Genomic DNA, 21,050 nt, shown 5'->3' with positions numbered 1-21,050 from the left:
GTGGTAAAGAATGACATGACAGGGGTTTAAAAACTCATGAACCTATTAAAAATATAAGAGCATGGAGAGATTCTTTTCCTTCACAACAATTCCACTCAATGATAATGTAATTGATCTGGCACTAAGTTCAGAACAGAGAACAGGTATTCCTTTCCAGACAGTTCCCAATTTCTTATTGCCATATTGCACAGAGTGCATGTTTTCAGTGAGTTGTCCACCATGACTTGAAGAATCTCTAATGAAAATCTTTCCTAGAAAAACTCACATCAGGCCTTACTGTATGTCAATCTCCATTAGAGGCCCTGCTTCTGGTATGCTCTATAGTTCCACCCCTGCTCTCTGCACACAGACAGCATATCTGGTGGGGAGGGGCTATGGAGTGTATAGATATTTATACATACAATCTCTCTTATGGAATGAAAGAGCTTTTTTTTTTTTTTTGCACCCATGTATATCATATTAATGTTTAATGCTGAATCTCATTTGCTAGTCTGCAGCTCATACAGTTTGAGGAAGTTCTTGTAGATCAATGGAATTCACATTGGATTCCACTATCTTAAATAATCTGGTGTCATTTGCAAATTTGGCTGCCTCATTGCTCTTCAGCATAGTTTATGAAAGTTTCAGCTAATTCCCTACGTAGTGAAAACTGTCTATGTACAATGTCTCTAATTGAGTTGCTCTGAAATTATATTCATGGTCTAAGTAATACAAACGTATGAATAGTTTACTGCATTGTTCTATACATTGAGAAATTGTAGTTTAATAGACTGGCTTGTTGAATTGATGTACTGTTGCAGATCTTTAAAAAATGTAATCCACTTTGAATAGAATATATGGAAAGGCAGTACATATACATTCCTGTAATCATTTTTTTGTTCTATTAGTATTGTTTTTAGGTTATGTTGTGAGCTGCCCTGGACACTCCTGGTAAGGAGAGGAAGGACAACATATAAATAATTCTAAAATAAAACAAATTTACATTGATATTCTTATCTTCTGCTTTGTTCTTTAACCAGTTGCTGGTACATAAGACAAAACTTCTTACTTGGGAAGAGCTTCAGAGAAGGGCATTGTCAAAACTTGACCTAATGTCCAAATACATATCTGCTGAATTGCTTCTAACCACATACTTGATGACACTCTGAAAGGATTCTAAAAAATTGATGATACAAGGTTTCTCATTGCAGAAGCCACGCTCATTCATTCTCAGCAAGTCTTGATCTACGTGTTTAACAATTCTAGCATTAACATTGCTATTTACCAGTTTATCTGAGACGCAACTTAGGCTAAGAGGTATTTCATTTCCCAGATTCCTGTTTGGTGTTACATTTGTTACTTTCCAATCCTCTTGGGTGGTCAATTTAGACTATGAGTTAAATCTTTTATTTTAAAAAGTTGGCAATTTCATATCTTATTAACTCTTGGGAGAACAATATCTGCAGTGCCACTTCATGACAATTTGCTTCCTTAAAGCAGGGCATCAAATGGCACCCTTTAATTTTTTTTTTTTGTCCTATGAAAATCACACCAATTTCATCCTTCCTTCAAGATTTATTCTTTTTTCAGTTGAGGAAGTAAGAAGCAAAGTAGTTGGCATCATTTTCCTTTTGCAGGCCATTCAAAATGGATGCTGGGTGAACTATTGTGTTACCCTTAAGAGCTAGCTACAGTCTGCCTCCTGAAGCAGCTCCCTTCATCCGTAGGGTTGACACTGTGCCATTAGTCAACTTGCTCTTTATTACTTGGTTGCCCTTATGTCACATAGCTCTTTATAGGCCCTTGCCAACGTAATCACCTAGAATAGTGGTTCTCACACAACCTGGACCCACTTTTTAGAATGAGAATCTGTCAGGACCCACCGAAAGTGATGTCATGACTGCAAGTGACATCATGAAGCAGGAAGAGTTTTAACAATCCTGTCTACACTTACCAAAGAGTAAGGTCCATTGACTATCATTGTTGAAGGCATATACATAGGAGCCTGTTCAAAGATGTGTAACATTTCCTCAAATGCAGTCACATAACCATGGTAGCATCAAGTCTAATATATTCAAAATAAAATGAACATTGAAAAGAATGGGGACCCACCTCAAATTAGCTCGTGACCCATCCAGTGAGTCCCAATTCACAGTTTGAGAAACACTAGCCTAGAGGCATATTTTTCTCAAACATCTTCCATAGTGAAGTGATGAAAAATATTCATTTTTGTTCTTACAGTCTCTGTTCACCTTCAGTATTACTTTCACATCTTTGTCACCTGCAAAGTTCTACTGCCTCTCTGCACATGCGTATTTAACATTTAGTTTTATAGCTGGAGCAGTTTGGCTTCTGAGATTCCTGCTTTGTTTGCCTTGTTTTAGCACCATGTATGTTATTTTTCTGTTTTTTTCATCTTTGCAAGGTTCACTTTTTAAAAGCAGAACCATTGCCTGTTATGAGTTCTTTGACACAGGTAGTCAGCCATGCTGGCATCCTTTTGGACGTGTTCTTGAACCCGTTGTATACATTTTAACAAGCATATAGTATAATATTGTTAACTTCCAAGCTATTTGAAGGGATTTTGCTTTCCTGATTTTCTTCTCTCTTTCAAGTATTCCCACATTTTTAAAAAAAAATCAATTTTATGAAATTAGATGCTTTTATGCTAGATGATATATGCAATTTCCCACTCACATACACAACAAATGAATAAAAAAAAGTTGTGGTCACTGTGCCCAAACCCTTTGCTGTAGATACCAGACAATAAACAATTTTATATCAAGGGCTGCCTCTTCTTGTTAGATCCATGACTAATTGTTCTAAGGCATAACCATTCATTGTATCTAGAACGTTTGTCTCTTTGATGGGATAAACCTACATTTATATCATAATTATCACATTTTCTTTTGGCCATTTTTCCAACTTTTTTCTCTCTCTCAAGATGATGATTAGAGCTTTGACTGGGCACATGTGTTAACATGCCAGCACCACTGCATCTTTTTTTGCCTAGCCTTTGTAGCCACAGCAATTTTTGAACTCTTCAGGTCTCTAATCTGTTGGCTCAATGACCTCATTCAAATACCACAAGCTGTTCATTGACTATTTTTAAATTCTTCTATAGATACCTACTGAAATGATCCCAGAGACTGCATTAATAAACCAAGCATTTATAAGAACATCTTATTCACTTACCTGAAAGCAAGTGATTGTGGCAATTGCATCACCCCCTTCTCCCCTGCAAGGACTTACAGTGACCCAAACTCTCCTGGAGAGTTTGAACCACAAGGCTAATAAATTCTGAGGTCTGTGGCAGATCAGTAGCTCTTGGAGTGCTGGTGAACAACCCAGTGAAAGTGTATACCCAATGTGCAGTGGCTGTGAAGCAGGCAAATTCCATGCTTGGGACACCTAGATATCTTTAAAAGAGGATTGGACAGATTTATGGAGGAAAAATCTATCTCAGGTTACAAGACTTGATGTGTATATACAAACTCCTGGTTTTCGAAGTAGACTACCCCTGAATTCTAGATGCAAGAGAGTGGTAACAGGCTATAGGTATCTTCTTGCTTTTGGTGCTCTCTGAGGCATCTAGTGGGCCATTGTGAGATACAGGAAGCTGGACTAGATGGGCCTTTGGTCTAATTTTTATGTTATCATGCTTTAATTGGCACTCTGTAAGTACACAATACGTAATCACACACACACACACACACACACACACACACACACACACACACACACACAGAGTGATTCAAGGTAATAGCAGAATCTCTACCTTGTGCTTCAAATATAGTTTTGTACAATTGTGTTTGAAATGCAGAGGCTTAAAAGTGAAGATTGGGGGGTGATTCTCCACCTCTGTTTCCAAACAGGGTTATACATTCATTCAATCTGGCCAACACTGTAAGAAAAGGAGGGAAAGAAGGCGCAGTATGACTATGAATTACAGCAAATAGCTCAGGATGATTCTTAAAAATCAAGTCATGAACTCCTAGGAAACAATGAAAATTGTATGAATATCTGGAAGAAGAGCACTGCTTAAGCCTTTGCCAATATTCAAATTGTATGCGTGGCATGGCATCACGATTACATAGTTCTTCTGCCTGAAAGCTGAACAGCACATACTGCCACTTTAAATAAGGAAATCAAGATCCCATGGATCTAGAGAAACCAGGTTAATATAGCTGCTCATTAGAAGAGCACAAGATATTTAGAAGTTCTCTAAGACCTTCTTGTAACTTTCCAACATGTTTGGCTTGGGTGCACAAAAGACCAAGCATGTGAACCATCTGAAAACTTGATGCATAGCACTCCATAAGGTGGCAATATTCCAGGTATTACTCAGCTGCCTGCAGTTTGAATTCTCTGTAAGCTAGAGCTGAAGAAAGGACTATATGAATCATATGAGAAAGGGGATCAAGATTATTCAACCAAAATTTCCTCCCAAGCAGGTTGGGAAGGACCAGGCCTCAGCTGCTGTGCAGAGGAAAGTAATTTTCTAATCATTCTGAGCTAAGCTAAGACAGATGGGTGCCTTCAGAACTGGTGAGGAAGCAATACCTACTGCCAGTATTTTATGTTCCTGAGCCCACTAGGTTGGGGGACGGGTCTCACTAAAGAAGGTCAATCAAATCTTGTTACCTGTGTGCACACACAGGTGAAATAGCTCTTCAGTACCAAACAAAAAATTCAGATTCTCCACCTCTGCACTTTATTTAAACAAAGAGGCCATGTGGTAAGAGCAAAAGAAGCACAGATACATTAAGGGAAAGCCCAATACTTCACCTTTCCTGACTAAGTCACTGAGCAAGCCGATTTAGAGGACTCAAAGCCTGGAGAGGTTTAATACCACAGCAAAGACACAATCCAAGGAACCTCTGAAAGAACAAAGCTAATAGAAACATCAAAACTGACCAGCAACTATTGGACTGTGTTCCTCAGTACAGTTCTAAAGAAACAATGTTGCTTGTGATTAACATTTATGAGAAGCACAAGCATTTTATATATTCTACCCATATTTGAGTGCTCTGACTACCTCAGCTTTAACAAAACTGTAAGCATTCTGTGAAATCATATAAATATTTTCCATTCTACATGAGATATCTGGCAGAGATTCAGACAACAGTTTTGATATATGGCTTTAGGAAGTGTCAAGCAAAATTTTGAGAAACCTATTCTTTTCTTGGTGCCAGAGACTTCTATCTGTACCATACACATGTTGCCTCAAAGATGATAAAACATCGAGGGTTTGGATGTACTCATAATTCTGACATCTGGTGCACTGCTTATGAGTTAGTGCCCTAAGACTTCAAAAGCATTAACGGTTTTATATTGTATCTAGTATAAAATACACTCCCACATTTAACTTCAACTCTAAAATTACAAACCTTTAGGCAAGGAAAATTAGGGCTTACCATACACAATATAGGTTGTGCCTTGTTATTCACTGCGGTTCTGTTCCAGAACCCCTACCTAGTGGATACCAAATAGTGGAAAAATAGCTTTAAAGACCCACTTCCAGGTTTCTTGCTCCTCTTACTGTCACCCCAGAATGCATTGGTATACACACTATACCACATTCAGCCACTAGATGGGGTGAATAATGGAATCCAATGGAATGAAATTATAATTATTCAACAACTTAATTGTATAACAGGGATCAGAGAATGTATCCCTGTCATTAAGTGACAAGAATATCTGTTTCAGAACCAGTTCCTTAGCTTGAGACCTAGAAAACACTGAAGTTGCTTTCCACAGGCAGAGAGCCCCATTAGCACAACTGCAATGAAATCATGAAGAATAAGACAGCATTACCATTTACTACAAAATATTCACATAATGCAAGAAATTCCAGCAATATTTTGTAGTAAATGGTAACGCTATCTTATTCTTCATGATCCGGGTATACTTGAAATGTGCTGAAAGCTGATTGTTGAAAAACGAACTGAGTGGGCATACCTGTGCATAATTGCAGTACCTGGTGTTTGAAATTACATCATGTGGGTAGCAACTTCCTAAGTCTTGTAATATAAGGCTGCAGTTTTAGTAGTTGCAGATTCATATTATTAAGAATATTTATATACAGCTTTTTAAGAGTAGTTCATAAAATGGTCGATGTAGGAAAATGCACAGGCGCTGAGCTTAGCCTTGGTAACATGGCAACCGGTAGGCAGGCAGGCAAACCTGCTGCCCCCCCACTCAGGCACACCAGAGTGGGCCAGTTGCTGAGTCTTCGTCCAGAGCTGGTAAACAGAGGATGTTATGAAGAAGCGCATATCTAGGAATGTGTATTGCGGTCAAGCCAGAGCCAGCAGGTTTCTTAGCAGTGCAGATTTCAGCAACCTTCAGTAATTTCCCCTAGTGTCATCATGTGCTTTGAGGATGAATAAAAGTCTGAGGAAGCTAGCCAGGAGGACGGACTTCTCTCTCGATCTCATACTGTCCTACTTCCGGCTTAGTTCTCCCTGCATCAACCCTCTGAATGTCTGCTGTGTCTCTCATTGCTCTGACTTCTTGCTGCTCGAGTTCTAACTTTCAAACCCTCAGAGTGCTCCTGCTTTTAGCACTTTCCCTCAGGCACCAAAGTTCTAAACCCTGGGTGCTTCCCAAGTAGCATTGCACTGCTACAGGTCTATATAGTAAAATAAATCAATAAATGGTTCCCTGCCTCAGAAGGCTCACAATCTAAAATAGATGCAGAAGAGACACCATTCTGGGGTGAAGAGGGACAGTTGCTCTCCCTCTGTTACGTATTAGAGAGTATCACTTTAAAAAGTGCCTCTTTGCCCAGTTTCAGCACATTTCAAGTATACCCGGAAGTTATTCATTCAACATATGCTCCACTCTTTCAACCTCTCTTTGCTATTCTAAATGCTAAAATTGCCCTCCTCCATGTTGATTTGTATATGACACGGGGATCCAAACTGTTTTGGGGTATTTGCATGAGAGAGAGAGAGAGAGAGAACACCAACTTTAGAGTACTCAATTCTAATGGGTCTATTCCCATTCCCGAAGGTGTTAATGACGGTCCATTTGCAGAAATCTTTGTGTGACAGCAGGAATTTGCAAGATAAAAAAGCACTGGAAGCAACATTTGTAAACTAAAAAAATACCATGTTCAGCTTTTCAACTGTTTCCGGTTTTCACCACTGTTCTGGTCCCTAACCTGTCAAAAGGAGACGCCTGTATAGTCCACTGGGGGGTGAATATTCTATTCAGCCCAAAGATTACTACTGTAGTGAAAGGCCATAAAAGTATTTACACTGGATTCATCAATCAAAGCTTTGTGAATTTGCTTGCTCTTCCTTGCCATTTCATGATACACTGTACTAAGAACATTTGAAAGAAAGGAAGACAACTGCCCCAGATTTCTGGGCCAGGATCCAAATAGCAATTTAGGGTTATGCAAATAGCTTGCACTAGCCCCATAGATTTTTTAAGAGCTAGTTTTCTCTTTATACTGTCAGCATTTCTCATCCTTTCCCCCCCCCCACACACTGTATTTTTAAAAATGTTTCTAAAAAGCTTTGTCCCAGTTTCAAAGGAAACTTACCATGTGATATCAGAAAGAGAATTGCTGTTTAAGAAAAACAATGTTCCCTCTTGCCTAACATGACTAATTTTATAATTCTTTAGATTCTGGACTTAGTAGTTAGAGAGCACAGCTCTTGTACAGCTGGCCAAACATCTGATACTGGTGGTTCAACAATGTGACTATTCATGGCCACAAGCGTCTATCAAATGTTTTTCTGTCTGTAACTCATCACCATCTCCCTCCCAGCCTACTTCCAATTGTCCTCTCTCTTGAAGAGAGAGAGGCTAGGAGCAGGGATTGGAAAGGAGCAGCAAAGATATGGCCACTCTATTCCATCATGTCTCCATTCCTTTCTTCAGATACCTCTTCCAACCCTCTGCCTTTTCAAAAGGAGTGGGGACTGGGTGAGGAGCAGGAGGAAGAGCTGTTCTTGAGTGGTAGTAAGCAGACCTTGCCAATTGCTAAACTTTGGGCTTATATTATTCAAAGTCTGGGAGTGAAAAGTAAGGCCAATGTGCGAATAACAGCCCAATCCTGTCTGCCAGGTTCCACTGGCAGAAGTGGCTGGATCTTGGTGTGCATTAAGTGGCGTTCTAAGCAACTGTCTATATACCCCAGTCACTATATATAACCCTGGTCAGCAACCAGTTTCACAGAAAGGTCACTTTGAAGAAGAGATTCAGGCAGGGTGATGGGATGCAGTGGCATAGCTAAGGGGGTGCAGGGGGTAGCAGCTGCACCGAGCATCAAGTTTTAGGGGGGCAACAAGCTGAGCTCGACATTAGTGACCAAAATTGTGAAAATCTTGGTATGTATGAATAATACCATCATGTTATAAATCATTGGAAAGGTAATTTAATGCTGAATGCAATGAAGCAAACTGCATTGGAATATCTGTATTCTAACAAATGTTATGGCCAATTAACCAGAGCATAAAAACACAACTGCCTTATAGAACAAAAAGTAAATTTTCTTAACTCAAAACTGACCTATGAGACTGATTGTTCTGAAAGCCAAAGACATGTTATTATGTTATTGACACGTTGCAATGACATGTTATCATGATACAACATGAAGCCAATATGAGTCAGCTCTCATTTCCATGTATCATAATAGTTACACCAGCTAACTGGGTAAAAAGGCACTGTTTCAAGTGTTGCCCTCTTATATTTAGCAAGGGGAGAATAACCATCCCTCTTTAGCCCAGCACAGTGTCTCAAACCAATCAGAGGCACACTTTTTATTTATTTACTTAATTAAATTTGTTTTTGTCTGGGGGGGGGGGGCTACAAATCTTTGACCTCCAGGTAGAAGATAGATGCCTTAGCTATGCCACTGACTAGGGGAGGCAGCAGAGCAAGTAGGTGGTGAACTGCTGGGGGGAGGAGGTGGGTTCCTCCCAATTTTCACTTTTAAAAACCCGGGCGTGACACCACTTCCGGTTGTGACATTATTTCCAGGGCAACATTTTGAGCTTGGCACCGGGCTACACAATCATTAGCTACGCCACTGATGGGACGTTGCCAGAACGTTGCCACAACCCAACTCTCTCCATGTATCTTTCTTGCCTCAGGGCTGACAACAGAAGGAAAGTGCAGCTGAGACTCCTTAGGCTGCACGCTTTGGAGCAGAGACCTCCAGTTGTTCCTAGTACACATCACTGGTTTTCTTGTTCTTTTCAGGTTTTTTTTTTTTTGCATACAATTAGTTTCTGCCACATTCAGAATAGTGTAACATTCTAGGGTGACAAACACACTAAACTGGTTAGACTTTGTTTTCTGTAGAGGCTTTGACAAAAAGGAAAAAAATCATCAACACTGGCTTGCAAAGAGGCAGGGTCAGATAGGTTAGCATCCCTTGATCTGCAGGTCTGGGCAATGTGCAGGGCTGAGGTAATGAACCAAAGTGGCATTGTGGAGGAGCTTCAGAAACCGGAAAATGTAACACGCAATTCTTTAATAAAATACTTTATATATTGTACTCATTGTCAAAATAGGAATTTTAAATAACTATTATATGCTAACTCAGACTAGGATTCCTTTCTCCTATGTACATGGACTCACCCTTTCCCTCTTCAGTCACCATCTTCCTTCTTTTCCCTCACTACGGAGTAATCTTTCTATTTCTTATATTTTTCTATTTTTCTCTTGTTCAGCCTGTAAATACCAATAAGATTTTTCAATAAGCACACACTCAACTCATTAAACTGCAGTCATTTTGAAAATACAGCAGCATCTTTTATTTATAACATTAGAAGAGCACATACCTCAAAATCAGTAGGTATGTGTCCAGCTACTGCAATTAAAAGGTTTACTGAAACACAATTCTTCGTTAGATTGTGCCTATTAGGTGGGAATCATTTCCACCCAAATCCACAGATCTTGCTTTTACATGGACCCCCTAAAGGGCTCTGGTGTGTGTGTAATGCTCTAAATTGGCAGTAGCTGTCAGAAAAAAACTCTATGCACAAATCCATATTAAATCTACAGATTTTTCACCAACGTTTGAGCAAATAGGATAGGTGTTCAGGGTATTTTCCAATCATGAATCTTAGGTCAAGAGAATGGAGCAGCTCTATAAAAGAGAAGGTTCTATCTAGCTCTTCACATGCACCCAGCTGGTTAGATGCAGGTGCTTTAAGAATCTATAAGGTTGGCCTACAAAACTACAGTAATTCTTCTATGACCTCGCTAATCAGTGTTGTTTCTTTTCAAAACAGTTGTGTTAAGGCAGGGGTGTCCAAACATTTTGGCAGAAGGGCCACATTATCTCTCTGACACTGTGTTGGGGGCCGGGGGAAAAAAAGAATTTACACTTAAAATTTGAATAAATTTACATAAGTGAATTTATTAGAGATGGAACTTATATGAATGAATGAAGGTCTTGCAGTAGCTCAAGGCCTATAAAAGTCTTGCACAAAGCAAGGCCAGCCTTTCCTTCACTGTCACTGCTGCATCACAGACATGAAACAGCAAGTAGCGGAGGGAGCCCTTGTCCCACAGCTCAGGTGAGAGGTCGAACAGTCGTCCTCATGCTGAGAGCAGTTGCATTGGGCCAGCACGGGCTCCAGCAAGTCTCCAGAGGGCCAGAGGCTCATTGGAGACTGGGAGCTCCCAGAGGGCCTGATTGGGAGCTCCCGAGGCCCCGAACCAGGGTTTGAGCACCCCTGTCCTATTGTCTTCTAATCAAATGAAGATATAGTCAACCATGAAAATTCATTTAAAAAAATCTCACACACACAGTCAAACACAGGAGCAGCACCTGTTATTTTATTATTCTCTCTATACTACAAAGAACATGTAGCATTTTCCAAAGAGGTTTAAAATCATGCATGTTTAATTTGCAATACGAATTACAGATACAATACTAGAAATAGACAGGACAAGATTCTGTACTGTTTCTGCTATGCTATGCCAAACATGAGACCTTTTACTTACTACCAAGGTAATCACAACCTCCAATTGCTCTTGTACTTCTACTCTGATAAAACCAAACACAGTAAATCAAAGGGCTGAAAACCTTTAAATTATACCTGAAAACTGTAAATACTTCATAAAATTCATAAGACTACACCAAACACTAATTTGAAAATGACTTCAGGTTGCACCATGATCACAATTACTGTGTGCAATTACTTGATTATTGTACACACCACGTACTATGAACGCAGGATTTGCAAGCCTGTTACATCCAAATCTCAGCCACATCTTTGGCATGCAGTAATTCTTTTTAAATTTGTCCATCTACTCACAAATTTGGCATTCTTAAGGACAGTATCACTTCAGCACAATAGAAAGAAGTTCTTACACAATTCTGTATCGGTACTTATACCATTAATACATTTTAAAAAGTCACATTGAACATGAAAATTTTAATTAGTAGTTGTTTCTGTGACCATCAAGTTTGTAATATGCTGCACCCTTCTACTTTGACATGATAGAATCCCCATCCACCCAAAATTTAGTATTTGATCTGAGTCTTTTCCTTTTCAATATTCAGATCAAGGAATTTGCACTTCCACAGCAGTTAGGCATGATTTTATTTGAGAAGCACTTGCTAATTTACTTTGTTGTTACCCAGTGAAACTTAACCATATGCTTAAATGTCTCCCACTGAAGTAAATGGAAGTGTGCTTAATTTTGGCTGGACCGTGCTCTTAATTTTCCATGATAATGGCTGGGCAGAGAGAAGAAGGGGAACAAACCATGATAAAGACACACTACTAAAAATGTATAAGCCTATCAAGAACACTGGAGGGAATGTGTAAAAAAAAACAAAAACCTATATTCAGAGATGCTATATTAACTTGAATCTCTTAAAGAATACTTTCTCTCTCTTCACCAAAGCCTGCAGCATCAGACCCAGTAACAGTGAGTAGCTCAGACGAATCTTTTGAAAGCCTGGTATAGCTGGAACGCTGGCTTCGCATGTGGGCCACACCTTTTAGGTTATCATTCTGAACAGCAGTAGGATTAGAACTTGATCCAGGGCGTAAAATTATTTGAGAAGGCTCTCTTACACTTTCAATCTCCTCAAAATTTTGATTAGCTCGATTAGTTGGTGCACTGTTGTTATTCAGGGTGACTGTACTGGGTGTTCGGTTTAAATTGTAGACTTTCTGGCATGCTGGCCAGTTTTCTTCAGGACTGCTTGCTATTAAGCTGCTATCAGAAGGGCTTTTCTTGTCTTCTGAGCAAATTGACATACGGGCCATGGTTGGATCTTGAAGGCCACTCAAACTATGGGGAATTCCCCTTTTCCCACTCCGGCCATCATCTTCCAGCTCAATGAGATTTGCTTTTTCAAGCTGGGAGTCATCTCCATCATTATGGAGAGAGTGGTTTGGGGAGCTTTCACTGGATCTCACCCCGGAGTCAGAAGAATCCTTTTTGTCAAGAAGGGCATCTGTCAAGTACTCTTTTGCTTTAATTAAGGTTCTGATGGGCTCAGATCCATGTTCTGGAGATTTTGGCTGTTTCTCTATTTTTCCTTCTACTTTCTTTTCTTTTCCTTCCTTGAGGAGAGGAGTGTTATCAGACTCTTCTGTTCCAGACTCATCTTCATCACTTGGAAGTTTCTGATAGCGCAAGGCTACTCCCTTCAACTTTAGGTCTGCCGCTTGAAAAATGCTGGTTCTTTCTGAAGATTTCTTCCCTGGGAGGAGTTTGGAGGCAGACTGATCTGATTTTTCATCTTCTTCAGTAATAGGATCCAGTGGAGATGCATCACTGGTAGACACACCAGAAGTACTGTAATCGGTAACATCATTCCGCTTCATCAAGAAGGACTTTCTTCCATCATCTTGTTTCTGTTCTGCATCCTTACCTTTATCTTGCTCCATACTGGATTGCAGGGAGCCTGTTGATGCGCTCTGGCCCATAGAGAAGGCTGCTGAGCTATGTGGGGAAGATCTGCCACTCACAGTGCTAGAACTTGCACCCCCTTCTAACTGTGACATTTGCGCAATATATTCTCTATATGCATCTCTATATTCTGCCTGTACCTTATCAGTAAGCTTTGAAATTTCAATAGTAGAATCTTGAGAATTGAGGCTTGAAAGACTTGGAGTTCGTCGGGTTTGCGACTAAAAAGGGGGGGGAAACACAGAATATTTTTGCATCAGACTTTAAACTGAAAGTGTCATTACAAAAAGTCATTATAAACCTTTGATGCTTATTTTCAAAGCAAAAAGCATTGTTCACACAGGATTTCTTAACCCCTACACCATGACTGCGAATAGCGGTACACCACTACCTGACTACTTACCAGCTCATGAGTAGGGAAGTTAAGCTCAGTGATATATAGGTGTGTGTCACTTAGCAACCTTCCAAATTACGACCAACCACAAATACGATGGTGGTCAATCCTCTGTAAAGTTCTCCTGTGGCACCACTTGCCTAGAGTGTATGGGGGATCTCTTTGCTTGCAAAGTACACTCATTGGCTGCCCCACAAAGTGCTGCTAAAAGCACCCTGAAAGCCTTCGTTGCTGTTCCAGGCCAGAAACTGCCCCAGCAGGCATCACATGGAGCCAGCTGATGGGCAGCGTTCTGGCTAGTTCCGACTCATCGCGATGCCTGCTGGGGCGACTTCTGGCCAGGAGTAGCAGTGAACGCTTTCACAATGCTTTTAGCAGCACATTCAAGGGCAGCCTGCAAACAGCTCAGTAAGCTTATTTGTTGCTTAACGATATTGCTGGTTACCTACAGGTTTAAGGGAATGTATTCGTTGTTTCTATACATTGTATACTTGTAGTTTCCATACAATGGGAACACTGAGTACTCCAGGCACCCCAACTATTCCCCATGAAGACTACTGAGAAAAATCTTCAGAAGGAATCATTTCTCACTGAAAGGACCTTATTTATTGAATACTTGGCATGTATGAGAGAGTATATATAATTTCAGCCAGGTGTGCAGACTGTTATGCACATACAGGAGGCCATAACATCACACAACATTTGATGTATTCTGCTGTGCTGCATGAACAGACTTTCCCCTTCACTTCAACAGAAGAGGCACATTCATGTGCATGTCCTTGTACAGCCACAGAGTTGCCCCCTCTGCTGAAGTGACAGGGGCAAATGCTTACACTTCTAGACTTGGATGGGAGGGACTCTGTGTATGTATGTGAGACACATGGAACTGAAGTCCACAGGTGCAATTCAGGAAAGGAAGAGGTGCTGAACTACTGAACAATAAATCAGGGAGATTGTCATCTCTATTCTTCATACATTTTATTCTATAAGCCATCAACACACCTGTTGATTCCAAACAAATATATGTTTTTATATTAAAAAATTGGGGTGCATATTATTATTGGGAAAATTTATATCCCACCTTTCCCATGCTGAAGCAAATGTCAGAGGCAGCTAATAAAAAATGCTATTGTTAAAACACAAGAAGCCTGTTTTGAAGAGGAATTACCTGCCAACTCAGGTTACTATGACGTGGAGCAGTTTCTTCTAGACCAATAGTATTCAATTCTTCAAAGCTGAAGTTGAGAGCATAGGGAGCTTGACCGGAAAGACCAGTGAGTTCAGTATGCGGCAATTCACTGCTCAGTGTAGGACGACGAGACAGATCATTGTGAGGAATTGCATTTGCATGTTCAATCACTGTGCGAGAATCTTCATGGACAGCTTGACTCTCCGCATTTCTCATTTCAAGTACCTAATATGTGAAGTACAGCTATTATTATGCTGCTTGGACAGCATGAAAATCCATTAAAAAGTACTTGAAATTATTAGAAGCAGAATAGAATCTATAGAAATGGGTAAATAGATGCATACACTTGTGGTTGGGATTCAAACAGATATAATGTGAAACTCTTTCAGCAGTGAGGGACTGCTAATCTACCCACAACTCCACTTTCTTACCATCAGCAGCCCCTTGAAATTCCTGAATAGCCAACCAAGAATATCAGGAGAACCTCCAGAGCAGCTTCTACACTGCATAAGAAGCAACATCAGAAGAGGACACCTGGAAGTGCCGGTGTGCAGGTGGAGGCTCAGTATCCATGGTGGATCCATTCTTGGACCCCCACCATGGATGCTGAAATTCGCAGATTATCAAATCCACGAATGGCCCCTTTAAGCCCCCTGAAGGGACTAGAGCTGTACTGTAGTCGCTTCCGGAGAGCTTTCTGCAGAGGCAGCGCCCACCTGCCCACTGAAATGCATGCTTCAGAATGGCCCATGGAGGCAAAAAAAAAAGCCACTTTCATGCCATATAAGGCATCTTAGGCCCAGGGAAGCTGGAGCTCTGGACGCTTCCAGAGGACTCTGGTGGGACCTGTGTTAAGCCAGATCTGTGGATGCAGAATCTGCTGTTATGGAGGCCCCATCTGTATATGAAAACTTGTGCACAGATCTGTGGATCTCATTCTGTATTGTGTATGTATTTCCCAAAGATTTTTTTTTTAATATACATGTACATATACATATACAGATACAGTGATATACAATCACTGGGGTTGGCAGAGGAAAGATACATGCCCTAAGAGGCTTACAATCTTACATTGTAGCTTAACACTGGGGAGCCAGAAGAAGGGGAAGTAAATGGAAGCACAAACAAAGGAACAGATATGTGTCTGTTCCAGTTGCATGGAATCAGACTGCACTACAACAGGACATTGGGACTGGGACTTTGTGCCAAAGGCTTCATGGAAATGGTGGGTTTGGGGTAGAAGAGACAGCATTGCATGTGTGTTCTGGGAGGAAGTTCAGTACATAAGTGGAGCAAAGAAAAAAAGAGTACAATCATTTGAAAGAGATTTTTGGCTAACGTAAGCTTAGCCTTCAGGTTTATCAGGGGAGAAAAGGTGGAGAGGCAAGGAAGGCTTTATGCAGACACATCCTGAAGGCATTTAAGCATATCTTAAATAAAGATACACAAAAATAGGACAATTTCAAATAATGCAACTAGTATTTGAAGATCACTTTTATTCTCCATTCCCCAATTATAGGTGCATTAATGCATGTATTGACATCACAGAAACACACAAGTATTCAAGACTCCCAAACCCTGTGCAAAATAAACATTCCAGGCACAGTAATACCAATCTATAATAACAACTATGCTAGATAAAATGTCGTCTTATAAACAGAAACAAATATTTCAACAACTCTTACCTAGGAGAACATTTTATTGAACACAGTGGAACTTGCTGGTAACTGCATGCAAGAGTTTGGACTGCATAATCAGTAATAATTCATAAGGGAGTTATCTTACTGCGCTCCTGAAGAGATGCCAGTCACCAAAATTCATGTTCATTTCTCGCTTCAGTTCATCAATGTTGCACTGTACTAACACACGGCCATTTATGTTTGCCTAAACAAATGTTTTTAAAACATTAGTGGCTTTTTTCTTATCAGGTTAATGTTTCTATGGCTAAAAAACAGAAAATGAATTTAAAACGAGTACAGATATGACATATTCCGATAACAACTTTGCCATGACCCTATTTCAAAGGATTTAGTTTTTTTGGAACTCCTAACTCCTGCAAGGGTGGAGGATGTATTCAGATGCTCCACCCTTGGATACATAATCAGTTGAATGAACTAACTGATAGAACCTGTCACATTTGAAGGCTCTGGAGGATTTTTCAGCTGCTATGGCTGACAGTCCTGCCAACACCTTAGTTGACCTCTAGAATCAGGAAGGTCCCAATCATTCCCATGTGTCCCTGTTCACACAATCACTCCCATGTGTAGAGCCAGAATGGCTTATTTGTTTGCCAAACTGGCAATGAAATTAATGGGAAGATAAGTGAAGTGCAAGCAAAGAAAAAAAAACTTACACCAAGTCCCAAAAACATGCTAAAGCTCATGTTTGGTTAAACTATTCTGTGACAATGATGGCACAAAAAAAGGCCTACTTCACTGCTACTATTGCAGCTGCAGATAGCCAGCCAGCAAAGCTATTTTGCAGGTACTGGGCATATTACATCTGGACCCATATGGAGGAGGATACCACAGAGACCCAACTGTTCCCATTTCTACCTAAATCAGACTTGATTATGGTTAACCATGTCCTGATCACCTTTCATTTGGATTACTGCAGTACTCTTTAATGGGGCTACCACTGCAGTAACAGCGACTTCAATTACCCTATATAGTTACAGCAATGTAGCAAGCCCAGGGCGCCTGGAGTGGGCCACCCTGGGTACTGGCCAGAAGGGGCCGCTATGGGGCCGCACTGTTTGCTGTTCTATGATCTTCAGCAATCTTCAGGCTCAGCCACCTCCTGCAACTGGAGGCGATCATGCTTACACTGCTCACTGGCGAGTGTGAGAGGCAGCTGGGTTTGAAGATTACTAAGCGGAGGCAACCTGTAGATGAACATTGAATGCGATGCGATAGCCCATAAGTTTGGGGTGATGCCATCATTACATCACTACTGAACTTCTTGGTTGCTGAACTGTAGAAAGTAAGCCTCACACTGGGTGGCATTCCCTGTTGGGATCCTTTGCTTAGTTAGTGTAAAACTAATGCTCGGGTCACAACAAAAACAAAAACAAATTACTAGATACATTAAATGACTCTACCCTAGAACAGTTGGTCTTGAAATTAATCAGAAAGGAGGAGACCCTAAATTTAAACCTATGCAGGCCCAGAACCTAGTGTAAGTTTCTTTGCACTAGTAAAGAACAGCAACCACTGTGGTATCCAGTTCAACTGGCAAGTTAAAAAAAAACAGGACACACATTCAATTTCGCTCAAACCTATAAACTTCATTTAGGTCTACATAACATTTATAATCCCATTTAATTAAATCTATACTTCATGACACTTTATCAGTGAAACAAATCTGGGCCTTCAGAACCTTCAATTGATCTGCTTCCTGCAAGGTGGGCAATACAAAATGTCCTGAGAACGTTAGGTAGGATAAGTTAATTCTACCAGTAAGAACTCACCTTCTTTATAGTTGCAGAGTACTGAGCCAACATACTCTGGTCTAGTCCTTCTATCTGTTTCAGCTTTTCACACACAGCATCAACTGTCATTGAGCTCAAAGGCACCTGGGATGTTCCTGGGCCTGGAGCTGTTCCTACTCCCTATACAAGGGAAAAGTACATGCAAGCAATATGTTCAAATGTCTGTTACTTAAACATACTGTGCAAAGACAAAGAAACATAACTTAATGGGTATTTAAGGCACAACTGACAGGCAATACCACCAGAAATGCAAAATACTAGTCCACTACCAGGTACTCCATTAGTTGAGTATCATAATTTCCAGAGTAATATTCCAGTAAATAATTTCAAGAAGTTATTTAAAATATAAGGGCCGCTTTGGATGTTGTCATAAGCAAGGCCTTCCATTAGAGTACTGCTAAAGATTTTCATGAACTTTTAAAATGAAACTAAACAAATTCTGCAGTAAAGACCACAGAAATCTTCATGATCACAATACTGTACACTTATATTTGACTGCCAATTCATTACATGGAGCTGAATGTAATGTTCAGGTCAGAAAGACTAGAGCAGAACCAAGGGAGATGCAGTAGCATACATCTGTCACAAGGCTTCCTAGCAGTTTTGGAGCATAGTACAAGATAGAATGGTAAATCTGCTAAAACTAAAGCAATACCCAACAGTGTGGTTGAACCAGATCTTAGTTCAAATCTGCAAGGCCTAAAATTTGGATGGTCAATAAAAGAGGGACAAAAGGCATCACCCCATTACACACATTTAATCCTCTGCTGTTATGGGAGCCAGCAACTGTGCCATTTAGATCCTTTTCACATGTTTTTAGTGTATACCTTTAACAGCCAAGGAAATAAATGCACATTTTGAAAAGCTAAAGAGAGGATGATAGCCAACAAAAACTGATGATTCCCATTCCGAATATGTATCTTTTAAAATGAAAGTTTGTCTTCCCTATGTGAAGTGGTGCTTAAAGGGCAACAGTACCTTCACTCAACTTATTCATTAAGGAAATAGTCTTTTTACCCGAGAGCCTATCACCTACTCCAAGAGACTCAAATCCTTCGTTTCATTCTCCAAAAGACCGAGAAAATTTACTGACTATGGAGTTCTCAAACTAGGATAGATAATTGAAAACAGGATTGTTTGATTTGATTTATTCTTAAATACTTTTAAACTGCTTTCAGGGAAAAACTTCAAAGCATTATATACAGAAATTAAACAATTAAAAAAAACAATATCAATAAGATAGTAAACAAAAGCATAAAAGTCAGGATGCAAAAAATATAAAAAATCTGGGCATATCAAAAGTTGTCAGACATAGTTGGTGCCAGGCAAGCCTCCATGAGGACATTATTCCAAAGATGGTCACAGTAACAGAGGAGGCCCTATCAGATATAGTTCCACCAGGCAAAGGGAGCTATAGAAGGACTTCCAATGAAGATCTCAAGATTAGAGAACCCTGAGGCCACAATTATATTTAAAAAAAAACTTGCAGGAAACAGTTAACCTCTTAGTGTGAACACATTTAGAGAATCCTTCTGAAGTATGAGGCACCAAAATTGTTTAAGAGCAGGGACACAAATTCTATGCTATTTTCTCCGTTTTTCCTATGCCCTCACTGAAACAACAAGCAAGAACATTAGTCAACTGATGGCAACAAAAAAGTCATTCAGAAGAAGTCTGAAACACAGATGACAGTACTGCCTTAGGCAGATCAGAAATAAAGATTTGGACAAGAGCCATTTGCCTACTGGGCCTACAACTAAAACAGGCCCACAACTAAAAATTTCATCTTCCCATAAATTATTATTTATATACCACTTTTCGATATGAGTAGTTCACAAAGTGGTTTGCATAGTAAAATAAAACAATGTGAAAGTCGACCTCTCATATGGTACAAGTCTATGAGTCATGTACTCAAACAAGTGGAATCTTGGTCCATTTAGTTCACTATTATTTGTGTAACTCAATTACCAGGACACCACTCCAAATTGCAATTCTAAAGATCAATGAGGAATGTCAAAAACAGGCAATATAATTTTTAAAAGATTTTAAGATGCTCTGAACAAAGTTTCAAAATACTGGCTCCACAGCTTAACACACAGTCCGAACCAATAAAATATTGACAAAGTAATTATTTTTCTTTAAACAATTCAAGCTGTCAACTAGACCACACATGTCTAAAAATTTCTAAATGTACTGATATTTTGCTCAAAACCAGACAGAAGAATGTTCATGATACTATTAATGCTAAAGAGGGGAGGGGAGGCCTACTATACATATGCAGCCTATGACTGGATGTATAAAAACTTGCTGCATTCTACCCATCAACAAAAGTAAAAGGCTCTCTATTTATGCACTGAATGTAACAAGCTGAGTACACATACAGTATGCTGCCTGCACACTAAAATTATGCTTTTCATCTTTCTTAGTCAATATGCAACAGAAGCCCCAACATAGAGTCTCTTGGAGACATCCAAGATCAAAGCACTGGCACCAGCTCGACCTGATCCTCACCAGACGCTCCAGCCTTCCCAGCATCAAGATCACACGCAGTTATCATGGTGCTGCCTGCGACACTGACCACTCCCTGGTTTGCAGCAGAGTGAAACTGCAAACAAAGTGACTGTATCACACGAAAAAGGAAGGAAGACCTCGCATTGATACCAGCAAGACCCGGGATCAGAGAAAAGTGGAGGAATTTGCACAAGCGCTTGAGGAATCTCTTCCAGGCCCGGCCGACGCAAACGCATCCAACAGATGGGAACATTTCAAGAATACCGTTTACAACACCGCCTTGTCCATATTCGGCAAAAAGACCAACAAGGCGGCAGACTGGTTTGAAGCCCACTCTGAGGAGTTGACACCAGTCATTGAGGAAAAGAGGAGAGCTCAAGCAGCATACAAGGCCTGTCCCAGTGAGCGCAACCTGCAGGTCCTCCGAACTGCTCGCAGCAAAGTCCAACAGACTGCCAGGAGATGTGCTAACGACTACTGGCTCCAGCTCTGTTCCGAGATACAGATAGCAGCTGACACGGGCAACATCAAGGGGATGTATGATGGTATCAAGCAGGCCCTAGGTCCAACACAGAAGAAAATTGCCC

General features: G+C 40.3%; 1 protein-coding gene across 2 annotated transcripts in view; it reads right to left on the bottom strand.

Annotated features, from left to right (window-relative positions):
• Window positions 1-10,763: 10,763 nt before the first annotated feature.
• KIDINS220 (kinase D interacting substrate 220) overlaps window positions 10,764-21,050 on the bottom strand; it is a 77,706-nt gene continuing 67,419 nt past the window's right edge. For both annotated transcript variants that reach the window (XM_066612214.1, XM_066612222.1), the window contains 4 exons: window positions 17,932-18,072; window positions 16,248-16,346; window positions 14,442-14,687; window positions 10,764-13,100 (listed from right to left, as the gene is read on the bottom strand). In XM_066612214.1, the coding sequence (XP_066468311.1) occupies window positions 11,832-13,100; window positions 14,442-14,687; window positions 16,248-16,346; window positions 17,932-18,072 (1,755 nt within the window). In that variant the 3' untranslated portion in view covers window positions 10,764-11,831. The remainder of the gene's footprint in view (window positions 13,101-14,441; window positions 14,688-16,247; window positions 16,347-17,931; window positions 18,073-21,050) is intronic.

Source organism: Tiliqua scincoides, chromosome 1 (genome assembly GCF_035046505.1).
Source record: "Tiliqua scincoides isolate rTilSci1 chromosome 1, rTilSci1.hap2, whole genome shotgun sequence".
Taxonomy (NCBI): Eukaryota; Metazoa; Chordata; class Lepidosauria; order Squamata; family Scincidae; genus Tiliqua; species Tiliqua scincoides.
The sequence above is the reverse complement of the archived record's forward strand: the minus strand, read 5'-3'. Positions and strand labels throughout refer to the sequence as shown.